At 47.0% G+C, this 18399-nt stretch overlaps 1 protein-coding gene across 3 annotated transcripts in view; it reads right to left on the bottom strand.

Annotated features, from left to right (window-relative positions):
• Window positions 1-18399, bottom strand: part of LOC144155450 (uncharacterized) — a 65223-nt gene that overhangs the window by 39575 nt on the left and 7249 nt on the right. The window contains exons 1-9 of one of the 3 annotated variants that reach the window (XM_077686896.1): window positions 18159-18314; window positions 15904-16373; window positions 15144-15267; window positions 12095-12217; window positions 11701-11790; window positions 11231-11480; window positions 7960-7999; window positions 1038-1092; window positions 496-555 (exon numbers count right to left, since the gene is read on the bottom strand). In XM_077686896.1, the coding sequence (XP_077543022.1) occupies window positions 496-555; window positions 1038-1092; window positions 7960-7999; window positions 11231-11480; window positions 11701-11790; window positions 12095-12217; window positions 15144-15267; window positions 15904-16373; window positions 18159-18203 (1257 nt within the window). In that variant the 5' untranslated portion in view covers window positions 18204-18314. Of the gene's footprint in view, window positions 1-495; window positions 556-1037; window positions 1093-7959; window positions 8000-11230; window positions 11481-11700; window positions 11791-12094; window positions 12218-15143; window positions 15268-15903; window positions 16374-18158; window positions 18315-18399 lie in introns of those variants that run through there. The other 2 variants (XM_077686895.1, XM_077686897.1) reach the window with 2 other exon arrangements.

The following is an 18399-nucleotide window of genomic DNA, read 5'->3' as shown; positions in this document are numbered from 1 at the left end:
GCCTGGCCAGGCATGCGCAGTCGGGGTGTGGTACTCAGGGTTCCCCTACGGGAAGATGACGACGGTGGTTGAACGCAAAGCTATCTCGTGATGGATTCTTTGGTTGGCCAATCCCTAGGGGCATCCTGCCACAATCATCACCACCGGTGCCTGGCCAGGCATGCGCAGTGGGGGTGTGGACGCCGCACGGCGGAGGGAGGGACATAGCCCCGACCATAAGATGCTCCGCATCTAAAAAATCATGTCATTAACAAAAGACTACGAAGCTGTTCGTGCTAACAGAGAATACAAGTGGGCTCAAAGGAACAGGCACGCTCAAAGGAACAGGCACGCACTTGGCCCCACGCGCTACATTAAGTGTGCTTCACAGCCAGTCCATTAAGAGTCGGAATGAGCAGCCACGTGGCACATGCCCACTACCTGCCTGCTGACCATGCATGCCTTCCTCACATTTTCAAAGAGAGTTGTACATGTGCTGACAGACAAAAAGCTCACCTCTATTATAGGCAGATGCTCAGTCTTGGCTGGAGAGAATCCGGAGAGGTTCAAGAGGTCCTAGAAAAACATTTTCAACAATAACTTTCAATGCCCACACCTTAATTTTTCTCACGCAGAGCAGGAAATTAGTTCGTTAAAAATGCCAGAGTTCAATCATTTCGCACCATAACAAAAGGGTAAAATTCTGCTGGTACACATTCCTACAGTCATACTTGGATAATTCGAACTCAAAAGGGTCCCAATTAAATAGAGCTTGAGTTCAATCATTTCGCACCATAACAAAAGGGTAAAATTCTGCTGGTACACATTCCTACAGTCATACTTGGATAATTCGAACTCGAAAGGGTCCCAATTAAATAGAGCTTGAATCGGAAAACCGATAACCAGAAAATGCATGCAGGTACCCCGTGGGGAGTTCAAATACACTAAAAGTGTGAACAAGGAAAAGTTGAATTAATGAGATTGCTCTGCTCTCTACAACAAAACTAGCAGTACGCAAGGCCTCGTTGAAGACTGTACAAACTTGACAGACTTCTCACCTTAGTCTCTGATGTGTTCAGGTCAATCACCTCGGTGCTGTCAGCTTCAGGTGCACTGAAATTTGAGAAAAATGCTTATAGATAACACAGTAAAACCTCATAACAAGAGACCCTTATTGTTTTGTTCTCCTATGTTCCCCACATTAGCAAAATTGCATACAAGTGACCTTGGGTACAAGCATGGGTGTCGGCAGGAGGGGTGCAAAAGGGACACTTGCCCCCCCTCCCCCCCCAAGCCAGCCAAGCCCAACTGCCCCGCCCCCTCGCCCTCTCCCTCTTACCCCTCAATACAATGGGTCTGCTTCCCTCAAGACAAAATCCTGCCAACGCCCGTAGTTACAAGCATAGAGTTTCATACTACAGTCTACGCTCGTTACAGCGGATCCCGCAACAACGGACTTCCGGTTACAACAGAGCATTTTTGTTGGTTTGTTTGGTCCTCATGCATTTTAAATGGAGTCTACTCGGCTCATAACGGACCTGGGTAGAGCAGACTATCGGCTACAACAGACTAAATTTTAGGCGAAAATTGTTTTGACTAAATGTTTATAGCAAACTTCCATGGGGCCGGCACCCAATATGCTTTTTCTTTGTTTAGTTTGGCAAGAAAACTGTTATGTCTGGCAACATTGTTGGCAGCCAGGTCATTGGCACAGCTAAGCCAAGCCAGTGCCAGTGGCCTTGTTCCTGTGTGTGTGTGTGTGTGTGTGTGTGTGTGTGTGTGTGTGTGTGTGTGTGTGTGTGTGTGTGTGTGTGTGTGTGTGTGTGTGTGTGTGTGTGTGTGTGTGTGTGTGTGTGTGTGTGTGTGTGTGTGTGTGTGTGTGTGTGTGTGTGTGTGTGTGTGTGTGTGTGTGTGTGTGTGTGTGTGTGTGTGTGTGTGTGTGTGTGTGTGTGTGTGTGTGTGTGTGTGTGTGTGTGTGTGTGTGTGTGTGTGTGTGTGTGTGTGTGTGTGTGTGTGTGTGTGTGTGTGTGTGTGTGTGTGTGTGTGTGTGTGTGTGTGTGTGTGTGTGTGTGTGTGTGTGTGTGTGTGTGTGTGTGTGTGTGTGTGTGTGTGTGTGTGTGTGTGTGTGTGTGTGTGTGTGTGTGTGTGTGTGTGTGTGTGTGTGTGTGTGTGTGTGTGTGTGTGTGTGTGTGTGTGTGTGTGTGTGTGTGTGTGTGTGTGTGTGTGTGTGTGTGTGTGTGTGTGTGTGTGTGTGTGTGTGTGTGTGTGTGTGTGTGTGTGTGTGTGTGTGTGTGTGTGTGTGTGTGTGTGTGTGTGTGTGTGTGTGTGTGTGTGTGTGAGAGAGAGAGAGAGAGAGAGAGAGAGAGAGAGAGAGAGAGAGAGAGCAGCGGCATGAGCAGCAGGGTAGCCGATATCACCGTCAGACAAATTAAGCATAATTAACGCTGTTGAACATGGGCATAAACAGGCCAACATTGCTAGAAGTACAGGCCTGTCTAAGCAGACGGTCCACTCGACCGTCAAGAACAACGCCGCTGCTGATAAACGCGACTCCAGTGAGATTGAGCAATAGCGCTAAAGAGTACGCGAAGTGGCCGACGCGGAGTCAAGTCTGCCCTCGTCAGTTTTTTTTATGTAATAAAGAACTCGAGCTCAATGAAGTTCAATATTTATTATTCTTACGCACGCATCGTTTCCGTTCCGTTCGGTGAAAAATGCAAGAAATGTCTCAGCTAAGGAGGTTGGTTCCCATACATTGTGTGCAATCTGCCGGTGGCCGTGGGCAGTCCAGATGATCTAACTTTCGATTTCACAGCTGTGCATCAGATTATTTCGTATCAGCTGTTTCAGCGTCCAAACTAAAATCATAAAAAATGTGGCAGCTGCCTTGCGGGAACGTCAGGCAGCGATCCGATTTGTGTGACGAACGGTTTCAGGCAATTCTGCCTTGTCACGAAGGGATTTAAAAGGGCCTAACTAATTCAGATGGCCCCAACTGGTTTTTGTAACTGGTTGATATTTATATTAACCTAGTTATGTTGCTTTATTTGCTCAGCTCATCATGCATCTTTACACACTTGACCACATGGCCTTTTCCGGGTGCCGGTGCTAAGCTTTGGAAACGGTCTTTAGGTGATCGTTGCCCTCGCGCGAACACTCTGCGGAGGTACTGCAGGCATGTGGAAAGAACAATGTCTCTATACGCCTCAAGCGCTGCCTGTAGGGGCGCCACTGAAATCGCCCTAGCGGCCCATTTCGAAAGCAGTCGCAGGAGTTGCCGGCCCACTCACCACTGTCGCCGTTGCTTTCGAGGCACGTTCACGAATTATATTTTCCGTTTGAATGCGTTGGAAATACATATTTATGTGGAACAGTCACTCTGTTTGCAAACGTGGTGCGAACAGGAGACAAACAAGTGTAACAACACAAACGAGAGTGTAAATGCTTCTGACGCCATCTTACTGTGGTACATTCGGTCTGCATAAGCGCCAGGTGTGTGTCACAAGCCAGTGTCACGAAACCGGCATATATGCATGGATCTGATAGTAATTCCACTGCCCTGAAATTTACTAACAGTAACTCCGTAAGCAGCGTTCATTCAGATGCTCATTCTACGGCTATACACTGCAATGTAAATCGGTTTCGTGTGGTTCCATAATATAGCGGAGCACTCATACCTGACAGCCCACCAGTTACGCTTCATATCTCGGATATTGATCACTACCCTGAACAAGCCAATGTAGCATAAATATCACGGACATTCTACGCAATAGGCAATATTGATAATGCAAAATTACATGCGGCAGTCAGCACAAAGAATTTACGGATGGGTCGTCTTGTCGCGAGGTGAGCTTCCCCAAACAGTCATCGGTTACATATATCCTCCGCTTATATCCGCGGCCATGACTAAACGCTTTCTCAAAACATCATCATATGACACAGGGAGCCTGCAGAATTTAGCACAATAGTGAAATCAAAGGGCCTTATCAGATACCACACTCAATCCAACGACACCTTTTATCGCTTGTGAACTTCCTTACTGTACTTCAAAAAATGTGTCCGCCGAGTGATCCCCTGTTCGTTAGAGTCGATAAACAAAATGAAGGTGAACGTGCACCTTGTGTGTGATTTACTAAAACAACCTTTCCTTGATTTCGCTCCGCATTTGTACAAAACGATAGTTAAGCCTCCTCCCCCTCCCAGTCTTGGAAAACATCAGTGCATTTCGCATCTAGTTGGTCTAGTGAGGTCAACCTTGCTTAAGGTAAGACGAACGTCTCTAGGATTTGCGAAGCTGCACTGTTTTTTTTTTTTTTTTCATTCTCGCATGAACTATTACATTGCTTCCAAACTTGGCAGACCATTTATTTTTCCGCAGTTTCATTAACTCTCCTTGGTCCGTTCTATCAGGCGGGAGTGGGCACATATTTAACGACCCATATATACTTGGAATATAATTAACATGTTCGCATGGCCACTATTTCCATAAAAGGCACAAGTTATTGCCAGGTATATTAGGTAATCACCTCCCCGAATGATATTTTTGGACTTATACATTGAAAACAAGGCCGAATTCGTTGTCCGCGCTGCAAAACGAAACCTACCTCTCACAGTGCCAATATCAGGTCTAAACGAGGCATCAATAGAATTCACTTGCGCCTGAGATATTCGGAGGTGACAGTGGTGATATGCCGCTGCCGTCGCCGACGCGAAGAAGTGCGCAGTACCGCGTTCCCGGTTAGCTCTTGTTGGCGTTCGAGCACTCTAACAACTCTAATCAGCACGCAGCTGTTTTTTAAAATGCCCTAAACGTACTATTTGCTTACAGACATCACAATAACAAGATGTTTAGGGTGCGGAAAGGCAAAAAGAAGCGAAAGAGAACCAAAAAACTGCACGAGCCACTATCAGCTGCGCTGCGGACATCCCGTAAGCGCCGCGCCACTTTTGCGCTCATATACATCCCCCCCCTCTCGGTCGGACACAGCACACTTCGGCTACAGCGGACATTTTTTTCCGGATTAAAAAGGTCCGTTGTAATGGGCGTAGACTGTAATATACACTAAAGGGGAAATTCGGCGCTGCAGTCACGCGCCGTCGTGGGTGCCGCCATTGCTGCTAGCGACATTCCTTGCCTACTTGGCTTAGCTAGCCATATGGCTTCTTTTTTGTCTCAAAGCCAAAAGCAACAAAAAAGGGTAACATTTTTTTCTTGTTCATCGTGCATGAAGCTTGAATCACTGACAAAAAAAAACTCCCAAGCATTTCCCCGAGGGTGAACATGGTTAAGTGCGAATGCACGGGGTGATGCTATGAGGGGGAGTAAAGTTAAAATGCGTTGGCATTCGCCCGTGAGCGCGCGCGAGCCGACCCACGGAGGTCTGGCAGTTTATCGCTGCATATATAGGGGGGTACGCCGCGCCGAGCCAGGTGGCTGAGAGAGGAGGCGAGCGCAAGGGGAGAGGGACAGCGGCGCACGGCAGCTGCAGCCGAGCGAGGGGGAGAGGAGAGAGTGTGACGTCACGGTGGAGAGAGAGGCGCGCGGCAGCTGCTGGGGAGAGGAGGCGCGCTGTGACGTCATACCATGACGTCACGGCGCGAGGAGCGGTGCGGGGAGCGGCGCGCACCCGCGCAGCCACGGCGAGGAGGCGGAGCGAGCGCGGTCACGTGGTGAAGTGACGTCACCGCGCCGTTGCTACCGACGCTCCTCTCCGCTCCACGCCGTTGCTAGGGAGAGGAGGTCTGCGGACGCCGCCGCCGCTGCCGGCGGTGGAAGGTTTGGGGTCGCTTATAAAGTGCATTCGCACTTAATAATGTTTTTGGAGGTTCAATTTTATAATAACAAAACAAATTTGCTGAACCTTCTACAGTAATATTGCTTTTTTTGCAGTTAGAGGCAACTTCTCAGCCTGTTCATCAGCCATGCCAAGAACAAGTGGAACGTGCCTGCCCAGTACATGACGGAACGTTTGCCGAAGCGCGGCTCTCCTAGACAGCGGTGCCAGATTTCCCTTTAGTATATATTAGTATGAAACTCTATGGTTACAAGTTACACATTTCCCGGGCCTCTTCAGTGTCTCTTGTAATGAGGTTTTACTGTACAAGGATTTCATGCATTACACGTCGCTAAATTATGGTGCAATTTTTTAGAGGGAAAAAAGCGTGGGTTATAAAAATGCAGTAGACTATACAAGAATTTTAGGCATTACAAGTGGCTAAGTTAGTGTCGACTTTTCAGAAAATGAACACAAGCTTGGGTTACTATGAAGCAACTAGTATTAATGCGCAAGAAAGAGGAAACTAAATTGCCCTTAAAAAAATTGGCTAGAATTGATGTGAAATGAAGTATTTCAAGGGAGGTGAAGATTGTTGTCTAAATACCCTGTCTAAAGTATGGATGGTCCACGACATGTGGACCATACCTTAACTCCTTTATTGCGCCAACCGAACAGGTCGGGGAGAGCACGCAAAAAATTGACATAAGCGCGACGTCACCCCGTGTTAGGGAAAACTGGGTGATGTAGCTGAGATGCTAAAATTCGCTGATGTATGGTGGGAACTCGTGACGAGTGGCTGGCACGGCACCAGCAACATTCCTGAAACGGTACATGCATCCACTACTACACGTGGTACCAGTGCAGGAATGGCACTCTTGGCAACAAAAAATTCCACATACAGGACAGGAGCTGATATATAACCGAGAATAGCAACAAATTGCCACCTGCGCCTCCATTGGAAGGGGTTCATCGAATATTCAGTGCGATGGAAGTCCTAATGCCTACAGGCAGTGCAACTTTGGTGGAATCCAACACCTTCGCCGGCCTCTGCAGTGTTAAGCCGTCCGCGCAAAACGGCGAGGTCATGACAAAGTCCCGCAGTACGCAACCTCCGAGCTTTTAAAAAAAAAAAAAAAAAAAAAAAAAAAAAAAAAAAAAAAAAAACGACTCCTTTCAGGTTATTTTATGTTAATAATTATTGCACGCCTAAGTATTTAAAGTGCTGTTGCAGCATTATTAGGCCATTAAGCATACAAAAGCAATAACAATGGAACATAAAAATTTGGTGTCAGTACTCAAACCATTAGCTGAAGTTTCTGCTGTTTTACGACAGGTGTTCCAGACATGGCTGTACAAAAACGGAGAAAAAAAGAAAGCAAGGCCTGACACTGTCAGTGTCTTGTTACCTTCTCAAACTGATGCCAGCTGCAAGTCAGAGAAACTAATTTGCTTCTGCTTTGCTCGTTTGTTTAGCTGCAATACACTTCCATCGTCGCTTTTACCTTTTCATTTTGTATGTATGCACATCGCAAGCCCCGCAACAATACTACTCTTTCAGGTTACAACAGCAAGCGCAAATTTCCCCTTGAAGTTTGCCTGCATGGCATGCCTATGCTTTCAAAGCATCTGTCAGATGCATTTTTTTCCTTTATGCCAGGCATAACCTTTGGTTTATGTTGACGAAAGTTAGCTACAGCAGCACTGCAGGTATACAAAAACAAGGAGGTCGATATTCAATTTTCTGTCACTGCAATGTCTGAGCGATCTGTTTTTAGTACCAACACAGCAAAATGGCTAATAATTTTGCATGCAATGAATTGCCACTATATATATCAACTGTTATGATCCCATAAAAGCTGTAACAAGAGAGACTTTTTCCAATAACTAACACGCCCATGAAAGGAGATTTTGTATTCTAAATCTAGCGGGAAGCATAAAGTGCTACGAATGAAAAGAGAGGTGGTGTAGGGTAAAAAGTAGGCTCCTTCCGCACCCAAGAAACTGAAGAGAACAAATCTGTGCTTACCATTGTAACAAAAAAATTTACAAATTACGATTTTAGAGAAACATTAAGAGCCACGAAACTTCTTTTACAGCCAGGAACAGAGCATAAAGTTGTGTTGGATTTGACATTACCACAAGGGCACTCAGATTGCGCACATTACCTCCATTACATGAGCAAAAACTACAAAAATACACTTACACTGAGATTTGCTTTTTAGGCTTCACTTCCTCGCTTGGAGCTGCAAGTGTGTAAAGACATTTTAAAAAGAATATTGGTCATGAAAAAGCAGGAAGCAGTATCACGAGTGTTAATGGCACCTATTAGTCCAGCATAAAGCAAAGCTTAATCCAGCAAGGAACTAAAATGAGTACGCGGGCTTAAAGGACAAGAAAAAGCAAGGAGAAAAAACAGCCTCATTCACCACTGACGTGAGTTGCGACAAGACCAATTACATTAAGAGATTTCAGTCTATAAAACACAAAGGCCATGGTCTGAGCTGTTTCTGACCAATTTGCACCCATTTTTTAATAAAAAATCTATTGAGGGTGCTGCCTTCTTTGCACCATTCTCCAAGCTGATTTGCAGACATCGGATAGGGCAACCCACGGCCATGTTGGCAGGGTTAAAATTTTGGGGATTGCTCGCTTGTACATAGCTTGTGAGTGAACAAAAAGTCGACATTAACCCTGAAATATGTGAAAATCGATATTTTAAAGGCTGAGATAACACAAACACTTCAAGCCAGTGAAGCATCGTGAGGCAACGATGCTTCACTGAGGCAACAAGTGAGGCGACGAACAGCACATGGCGTTTCCTACCACCCCATACCACTACTATACTGATAAACTAAGGCTCTACACTTCCATAAAACAGTCAAATAAACTGCATTAAATTTCAAAATGCAGCCTCAAGTAAGACTGACAAATTCACCTGAGTGTCGCTGTAATACTGCACATTGGTAAAAAGCACACATTTACAAGGAATTGCCTAATTCGAACCTATCAGCAGTGAGCCATTATTTGTGCGCCATACACACAGGATTTTTGACCAACATAGTAAACTAATATTTTCGCATTAACAAACTATGCATCAGGATTTAGTTCCCTGAAAAAACAGGCATATGCGCTTCTTCACTGCATGAAAAGATTACATTGTAGTGGTCTAGTTCTCTGATGAAGTTTTTTTTTCTTTTCTGCACCAAAGTGCTTTGGTGCAAAAAAAAAAAAAAAAGCTAACATTTTGAGACAGAAACAGACATTCATTCCACACTGGTTAAATAATACCAAGACTACAATATTTGATTTCTTAAACGAGACACCAATTACAAGGACAAGATTTTGGTCCCTGCACTGAACTCCAATTTTTGTCGACATGTACCCACAGCAGGACCAGTCCATCGAAGCAGGTCAGGCTGTCTGGTGAAGCGAAAGCAGAAAACCTAAACTGCTCCTGGGGCTCGGCTCCACCGCCAATGTGCAAGGTGCCCAGTCGCCAAGTGACCATCACTCGCCGACTGTCACCAAGATCAATGGTGGCAACCATGCTGCTGAACGACAGCGCAACTTGCTTTTACTTGCACGCGGTAAAGCAATACCAACTCAAAATTCAATTTAAACTAAAACTATGAAACATGCGGTATACTCGTGAAATTTCAGTGTACAACATTTCGGGCCCGTCTGCATAACATTTTCATTTTATGCTGACGCAGAAAAACCTAGCAAAAGCTACCTTTCAACTTGGCTAGAGCCAAGATAAATGGTACATTTCCTTCGGCTGATAAATAGGCAGGTAAATGCTCGTGTTGATGGTATGTTAAAATAGATGAACCATAAAATGCAATCTCCCTGCAAAATTTGAGATTGAACAAGCGTGCAGTTAAGATAAACTTTTTAAATACGCATAGAGATGTATATGGCAGATGAGAGAAAGGCACTAAAGTGTTTGATAAGAAAGTTAAGTGAAGAAGTTAACCATAACAATAGGTACAATACTTGTGTTTACAATTAATGCACACTTAACTGGAACTTAAAATGGCTAAAATGATGTAATGGGATGCCCCAATAGTTGTAATGACAAGTTTAGACACCAAATCTGGCCCCATTCACTAGGCCCCTTCCAAATTTACACTACTTTTAGTGTCAAACAAACACTGCCTCCTATAGTTTAATTACAAATTCTTTACAAAATATTTAAGTGGGTGCCACTGTTATATTCCCAAGAGTAGACAGCTCAAAATATTGGAAATATAAGAAAATTAGATATTTTAAAGCACCAACACAAATTCAAACAGTAGTATTAGTACAATATATTTTGTTATCCTTAAAAAATAGGCAGCGTCTGGAACCCCGCGCGGGGCACGAGATTGAGCCCCCTCGCAACGGCTCCTGCCCCGCGTGACGTCATAAATACGTTACAGTGACGTCATATTAACAGCAATTGTTATTATATCGCGTAATAGAATACAAAAAGCACATTTGTTTACATTTTAATAAAAAATTAGAAAGCAACTCATTTGCTAGACGTTTTATAAAAGAATTTTTTTTTCTTCGTTCTTGCGGAAGCCGCCGGTGCTGCCACTGCTGGCGGTATGGCATATCCGAAAGCACTGAATTGCGCGGGGCACGAGACTTACCCTAAAAAATAATGAAACAAAGAATGTAGATTGCAAACCCGCCGCGGTGACTCAGTGGCTATGGCATTGCGCTGCTAAGCACAAGGACGCGGGTTCAATTCCCGGCCGCGGAGGGCGCTTTTCTGATGGAGGCGAAAAGCAAAAACGCCCGTGTGTTTGAGATTTCAGCGCACATTAAAGATCCCCAAGTGGTCAAAATTAATCCGGAGCCCTCCACTACGGCGCGCCTCATCGCCTGAGTTGCATCGGCGCGTTAAACCCTGCAATCAACCAATGCAGATTGCAAACATTTGTGTATTGGCCGTTACCTGACTGTACATTACTGAACCCGGGCCTGATACACTTGAGCTGTAAAAAGTGCTCCCCCAAAGTGCACTATTGCTTTAAAACTAGAGCATTGACATCATAACACGTTTTACCACGATGTATTTTACCCTTGAGTCAAATGATCTGTTGATTATGAGGTTTAACGCGGCGACGCTACACAGGTGATGAGGTGCGCCGTAGTGGAGGGCTCTGGATTAATTTTGACCACCTGGGGATCTTTAATTAACGTGCGCCAAAATCTCAAACACAAGGGAGTTTTCACTTTTTGCCTCCATCCCTTGAGTCAAATGCTCAAACAAAACAAACATGCTTACAATTTGGTCATTGAGCAGTATGAACCCACCGGCAACTTGTCACTGGATAGCTTGGCCATTTCTTATGCAACCCAGTGATTTGCTGGAGATCCTACCTTTTTGCTCGCTTAGACGCCCAACTCTGAACAGCCAGCTGGCGAATCAACATTTTATGCCTCTCAACAGCCCCCAGGTTGCTTGCTGAAGACAAACTTACCCTTGCCAACCTTGGGCGAGTTCAGGGGGTCAAAGTCGCGGAGGGGATCCGAGTTGAGGAACTGCGAGCAGCGCCCCAGGCTGGTGCGGCCCAGCCGCGGACAGCTGCCCACCTTCTGAAGGAAGTCCAAATCCTCGTTGAAGTGCTGAACGGCAGTCAGAAACTCCTCTTCAGAAAATTGGGCGACTTCTGGGCCGGCCTCGGAATCCACGGGTAATGCCCCCTCCGTCTTACCCTTGTCCGGGCCCTCCTGCAGGCAGGAAGACCACGCTCATCAGCGCAACATCAGGGGGCACGCACTTGTCAGAGCGCGCCTTCGGAAACGACCAAGAGCCAGAAGAAGCCCTTGATTGGGCCAAGATACAGGTGAGCATGCACTGGCCCCAGGTAGATGCAAGAGCCCAACTAGAAAAGCTGCAGCACTCATTCCAAATACTGGGCAAAAGAAGGCAAGCTAGAGCAGAACTAACCTGGACACTCGCAGCCGCCTGGTCCCCAGATTCAGCAGGAGACGTATGCAGAGGCTCGGGGATTACATCAACTGCATCGCTTGCACCTCCTTAAGCAACAAGCAGGCAACAAAGTGATCAATTTACACTCTGCGTCTGTTTTTTTTTCCTCCAAAAGCTCTGAAACCTCCAATTTGTCATACACATTGCCCTTACGACTGGCTTTTCACTTGGAGAAACTCTGCAACGTTATTCTGCTCGTACACACTGCTCTTAGGACTAGGTCCTTGTTTTTTTCACTCTGAAAAAACCTTAATTTTTTCATACAAATAGCTCTTTCGAAGTTGGGGCAACACTTAATGTTTTCTGCCCCCCCTTCGAGATTATTGAAAGATTTCCTGGTACGGAACGAAGCAACATTACGATTCAGTCCATCAGGCTCTGAGTCCGGAATTTTCAGTGTGGACTTGGAAGACGCTTCGTTCTGCTTCGGGCTCTCACTGAAGTCCAACAGCACAGCAGAGTTCACTTCGTTTGCCTGTGAAGAAAAAGTGTCGCACTATCACCAACATGGCAACACGGAACATTTGGACTTAACATTGTCACAAAAAAATGCCATTAACTTAATGACACTCCCGGGTGGGTGTTCAATACTTGTTCCAGCTTAAAAATATGCAAATTCAACAACTGTAGGCAGCTCAGGCCTGACACAATGTACACGACTCCGCGAAATACCCTCTTTTTAATAGCAAAGTTAAAACCACACCGATGTTTTGGCAGCAGGCTGCAGCTACCTACAGTTTCACACAACACCCACTGGTTTCAATCTGTCTTGCATAGTCAGTATGAATGGTAAAGCTCCTCACATCCTTGTCAAATCCTACTCTGTCCTTTACATTCCCTGTCTAAATATTTGGCGCATGAAAGTCTTATCATGGATTACCCGCTAGCTCGAACCCACACAAAATTCCAGTTCGAGGCTAGTTACATGCTTACATGTTAGTTTGCAATGAATAAAAATTTGCCTGCTTCCTACGCTTTAGTTGGAAGGCAAACAAACTAATCAACTCTACTCTCACAAAAACAGAGGCCACCCAAGCACATATCAGTAAATAAAAAGAGCATTCTTGTAGTCATCTCTTGCACAGAAATTGTTCACACATTGAAAACAGAGAAACAGCCCAGGCACAACAGTGATAAATGGGAGTTCACTGTGTTTTCAGCATATAATACGAATCCCAAGCTATTCAATCCACTTTTAAGCTGTTTTGTGAACCCTTAAAATTTACGATACACCCATCAAACCATCAAAAACCATCAAAGAAAAAGCAATCATGTCACTTACCAAGTGTCCAAAAGGCCAGCATTACAAATATACAAAAAATTAGAAGTTGGCAAGGATGTAAGAGCGAAGCTAGTACGCAGCTGCACTAAGACAATTCTCAAGACCTGACTTTATTCACAAGCACTGTTCGATTCACATGGCTTCTTGCCCCACAAACCGCATAAGGACAAGTTGAGTAATAAACACGACCACCTCAACCACACCTTGGCAATTAGATTGCCCTTCAGATTAACATGTATGAATAAAAGCCCATGCAACATTTTTTTTAAGGATGGCTCCCCCCAGTATGCTTCTACCGAACTTCTGCCCATTGCTAAACTGATTGCGGCATTTAATGTGGTCTATGAGGTGCATTGTAGTGGAGGGCTCCGAATTGATTTTGACCACCAGGAGATATTTAACATGCACCTAAATCTCGACACACGGCCGTTTACGCTTTTCACTTCCATCAGAAAAGCAGCTACGTCAGCCGGGATCGAAGTGGCGCCCTTGGGCTCAGCAGCACAATGCTGCAGCCACTGAGCCACCACGGCGGGTCCACAGCTAAGGTGAACCTTTCTAGCCAGACCTGTAGAGGGCTCCTTAGTTCAATCAGCTATTCCCACCACTCAAGTATCTCCTTGTAATTAACAAATTTTTGTGTTCCAACTTTTGACTCTCATGAGCACCTGCTAGCCAGAAATTATGAAGCCAGACTCAAAGAAGCTGGCCAGCAAGTTGCTAATAACACATCAACTGTCGTTCCAACCCTACCCATTTTAGCTGTGGCTGCCAGGAGCACAGGAACAACCAACATGCCTTCTGCTTCTTTGTTTATTACATGAAAAAAAAAAAAAGGATAGGTTGATGCCATATATTAGCGCCGGCTACTCCTTCTCACGTGAGGTAAATGCTCTTATGAAGACATTTCAACGCTCCCATAGCCACTGCTCCGATTTCTTCTCGAGGCAATACTGAGCTTAAAATGTGCGTGTGCCCCCTCCCAAATGGGAATGCGGATCAAGAATGACTTCCTCACATGAGGAGGATGACCACGGTACTCCCATCACTGTGCAGCTACGCTAGTGAGGAATGGGATTACTAATGCCCCTTCCACACTAATGACTCCACGATCTGACCAATCATGCTAGTAAGGAGCACAATGCTGCTTTTCCGAACACAAAATCGCAGATGTCCTCCAAAAAGACGGAGGTGCGTACGGCTCACCTTTAGTGAGTGGTGCGATTGGCCCATACGTAAAGCTTCACCGATAGCATCAGTGGCAAACAAAACAACGGTGGTCGTCTCGGCAGGCACGCAATCATGCATTCGTGTTAACAGTTCGGACGAGTGCAGTACGCACATGCTAGCAGTGCATTTGAGTACCACCCATAAATGCCACATGCCAAAAGTGGTCAGCAGCATTATTTCTTTTTTTGTGCGTGCATCTGCAAGCCAACACTATGGTTCTTTATAGCTTTTAAAGACCCCGCCCATCCATTTTTTACAATGTGCCATCTCAAATCATTGTGGGAAAAATGGTTGTATCCCAATTACACCAGCCTTCCCGTTTTTGTCACTTTTTTTTTTTTACGGGGACTGTAGCATGGGCAAGATTGAACTGTTCAATAATTTAATCACCTTCCAGCCTACAACGCCTGATTTATACTCAAAATACATTGGAAAGGTTCGACCACCCATTCATTATTCGCTTCTCCGAAGATACCCACTCCTTAGCATGACCGGCTGCCGTCTCCCGCACGGTCTGCTACCCGCCCAATCTAGGAATACGGAACGTGCCAGTAAGCAATGAAAGCACCTCGGCTACTGTGCAAGGTGGAATGAAGCCGTTACCAGTCGCACTCCGGAAAATTCGCAAATTTTTCAGAAGTCGCAACACTGGCGTTAATTGTTATTTTTTCCTCGCTAAACAGTGTATTCAAGGACTGTATTCAATGCAACGTAACATACAACCACACTGAAGCGGTTGAACACAAGCCCCGGGCACGAGTGGTGCTAGAATGCTGTATCTGCGGTGACATCGACCTGGCTCGCCGTGTAAATGTCCCGCCGCGCGACCGCCCTCGAACACGAAGCCACGCTGCGCTGCTCAGACACGAGCGAAGGGCGGTTCGCTTACCTCGCTCTGGGTGATGTTGAGGATGGAGCCGGTGGTGCCAGAATCATCGGTGGCCCGCACGAAAGCCAGTTCGCTTCTTATGGGGCTGTCGTCGAGAAGAGAGCTCCCCAATGCGGCTGTGCCCCTGCAATGACGGGGCCACTGAGAAACAGCGCGACGGGCAGCCACAACCGATGCAGGCGGTGCCCGGGCTGCCCATGCTACTCCGAATAGCGCAGCAGCAGCTCATTGCGCCAACGCAGTCGGCCCCTGCAATGGGAGCGCTCCGCGAAGTCGCAATGGCAACAGCGATCGCCTGCTACGGCACGCCTTTCCGCCTAGGAGCAGAACTGTTCGAACAAGCTTTGCCGACACCCTCCGATTACAAAAATGAAGGGAAAAAAATTACTCACGCCCAGAACGCGACCCTAGAAACAGCGCAACGATGCGCTCTGCCAGCCAAGCTAGAGCCGCTAGCACCGCTGATGAGACGTCACGTGACGGCTCGGTAGTAGGGCAATCATATGGTGACAAAGGTTGCCAGAACGGTAAGTTAAATCCTCCCGGCGTCTACCGCGCACTTCGAAACGCTGCGATGGCCCGCAGTACAAGAATCTTTCATTTGACCGCAACGCTAATGCTATTTGGTTGCAGGTACGGCGCGTCGAATGCAGGCGAAAGGTGTCGCCTCTTCGAAACTGCTTCGCGCAGTAGCTTTTATCGTGACACTCGGGCCAAACGCTCGCAAAAGAAGCACTGCCGCGATTAACTTTCCACTTACCGCAAATTTGGTGTACCTGCCCACGAGGTATCGCTCTGGTAGCCGCTGCAGCGCGCCATGCCGCTCTGGTCGTTCGAAGCGAGCTTGCCCAACGATGCGTTCCCCTGGTACATCGCGCCGGCATCGCACGAGACTTCCCGCAGATCTACCAGGGCGTTCTCTTCATCATCTACCACGGTGAAAGTGGAGTTTTTGGAGACTTGCTCTGATTCCGTGCCAGCGAGCAGTACGCTCAAGGAGTGTCCGCTCAAGGTTCTCCTATGCATGGTGCTTTCCTCGTCGTGTTCGCTCGGTGGCTGCTGTGATGGCTCCTCCGTCACACAGTTCACGATGTCACTCAAGATGGACCGGGCAACGAGCAGGCTCTCCTGGTGCTCGCTTGAGGCACGACCGGGGGGGCTCGCAATCGACTTACGCTGCTCGCTGAACGCTTCACTCGACTTGCGTAGACTTGGTGACGGCTTCACGTCCTAAATGGAGACAGAGAGCACTGTAGTCGACCAGAGCTCGCCTCGATACGCCGCGGCTGGCGCGAACAGGTGCCCGTGTGGAGAGTCACGTGACTGTGCCTACACAACCGCGAGCCCAGCATCGAATGTGTCGTGTCAGCATAAGTTCAGGTGATGCCGAAATTTGCCAAAATGTCACGCAACTAGTCTTCGTATCAATAAAAAAACATGACTGCTTTTTTACCTGTACTGCCCGTACAGGCAAAATTCCTTTTCACCTTCAATCTCCAATTCCTCCCGCCTGACAATGTCCCTCCTGCTTTCATTACTACAGACGGGGATCCACTGCCTAAATATTTCGGCTGTTGTCATGCTCTCTTCAGGTCCCACAGGAATGTATTGCCCGGCGCGCATTATTATTTTTTTTGTTGCGGAGACCGGCTGGCCACTATGCGTCCAAATGTACTTTTTAGAATATGCATCTCTTGCACTGCACCCTCCACCGTTCCTCTGGTTCCTCCTCCTTTGGGGTAATGACGCATACCCACTGAGGGGGATTGGCCAGGGCTTGAGATTGGTCTAACTAGTTAAAAAGCGTTATTTAGAATGGTAAAACTACCATTGGTAAAAGGAAATGGGAATACAAATTTTTGTACATATCAGCATGAGTCTTCCGGTGGGCATGATGAATTCAAGGAAGGGGGAGCAAATTTCTCTCTTTGCTCTGCCAAGGCTGTAGGGCCGAATGAGAGAAGTACAGTGGGTTTTAGTATAAGTCGAAGGCGTTCGAATGGAACAGTTAGGTAAACTTATCTTTGCTCTGAGAAATGGCGACATTCAAACCAAGTGCTCTAAGGATTCGGGTTGACTACAAACCAGGTAAGCGTCTGTTAATAACAATCCAGACCTGCAGCTCAAATATAAGTTAAATTTTACGACGAAGAGGAGAGGGCACTTTCGGCTTTGCTACCGCCAGTTTTCCTTGCTTCGTAAAATTATTCTCGGTTACACGTTCTCCTATAGTTTTTCTTGCTGCTGCATTTTAAATTTTACTTTCTTGTTTCCTTGCGTTTTGTCCCGTTTCGTTCTTATTTCCCACCCCGCGTCTTTTGGTAATGCTTTACATCAAGTTCCCTACCCTCGCCCAATCGCTCTGTGGGTGCTCCCTTCCCTCAAATCACAAACAACCATTTGTGTACCACCTTCACGGTGACAGTTCTAGTTCACTCTAGCGACAGTCTAAGGGCTCGGCGCTAAAACGCGGCAGGTTTGAAAATCACGTGATCGGGCTGCCGCGCTTTCCGAGAACATTGCCAACGTGATCACCCAATCCAAGAACGTTGAACGTAGCAGAACGATCAGAGAGCAGAAAGGCGACATCATCAGGGACCCGACTCCTGCCCGCATTTTATACCAATGCATTGAAGCTGCGGTACAGATGCAGGCGGCCCCGACTGTAATTCTTTCGGAGGTTATTTCGGCGGCCAGTAACCCCGAAGTTCCGGCCCGTTAACCGAAACGAAACAAGCAGCGACAGCCAGCACTCGCACGTGATTCGGCAGACATCCGTGAACTTGACATTGGCGCTGATGGCACTGGCAGCCGCTGCTGGCTTCAGCCACGGCCACGCTTCCATAAGGTTAAAATAATAGCATCCTGAAATTTCACCACCTTATGGCGGCCGGTCTAAATTATTCCGTAACTGTATGCTGCAGCCGAGTCACCTCAAACTTCATGCACAATTCAGGCGCTGAACTAGACGCAAACAGCGTTCGCTACTGGACGCTGGATTTGGTGAAAGCTCACCGGGTCCGAAGTGTCCATCCTGGCCACACCAGGCTGATTGCCCATGGCAGGGCAGCGGGTTACGACGCGCCGCCGCTAGCACGCGTCCGCCGCTGGACAAGGCCAGCACGAAAACCTCGATGAGTGGCCCCCAACAGCACTAAATATAGCGTCCGCTATTCGCGGCCTGAGCCACATGTCGCAAACCCGCGGCCCTCCTCCCCGCCCGACCCCAACCTCCACAGGCTCCCCGGTCTCGGAG

Source organism: Haemaphysalis longicornis, unplaced genomic scaffold (assembly GCF_048455015.1).
Source record: "Haemaphysalis longicornis isolate Haplotype H1 unplaced genomic scaffold, Haemaphysalis longicornis Haplotype H1 scaffold_1, whole genome shotgun sequence".
NCBI classification, from domain to species: Eukaryota; Metazoa; Arthropoda; class Arachnida; order Ixodida; family Ixodidae; genus Haemaphysalis; species Haemaphysalis longicornis.
The sequence above is the reverse complement of the archived record's forward strand: the minus strand, read 5'-3'. Positions and strand labels throughout refer to the sequence as shown.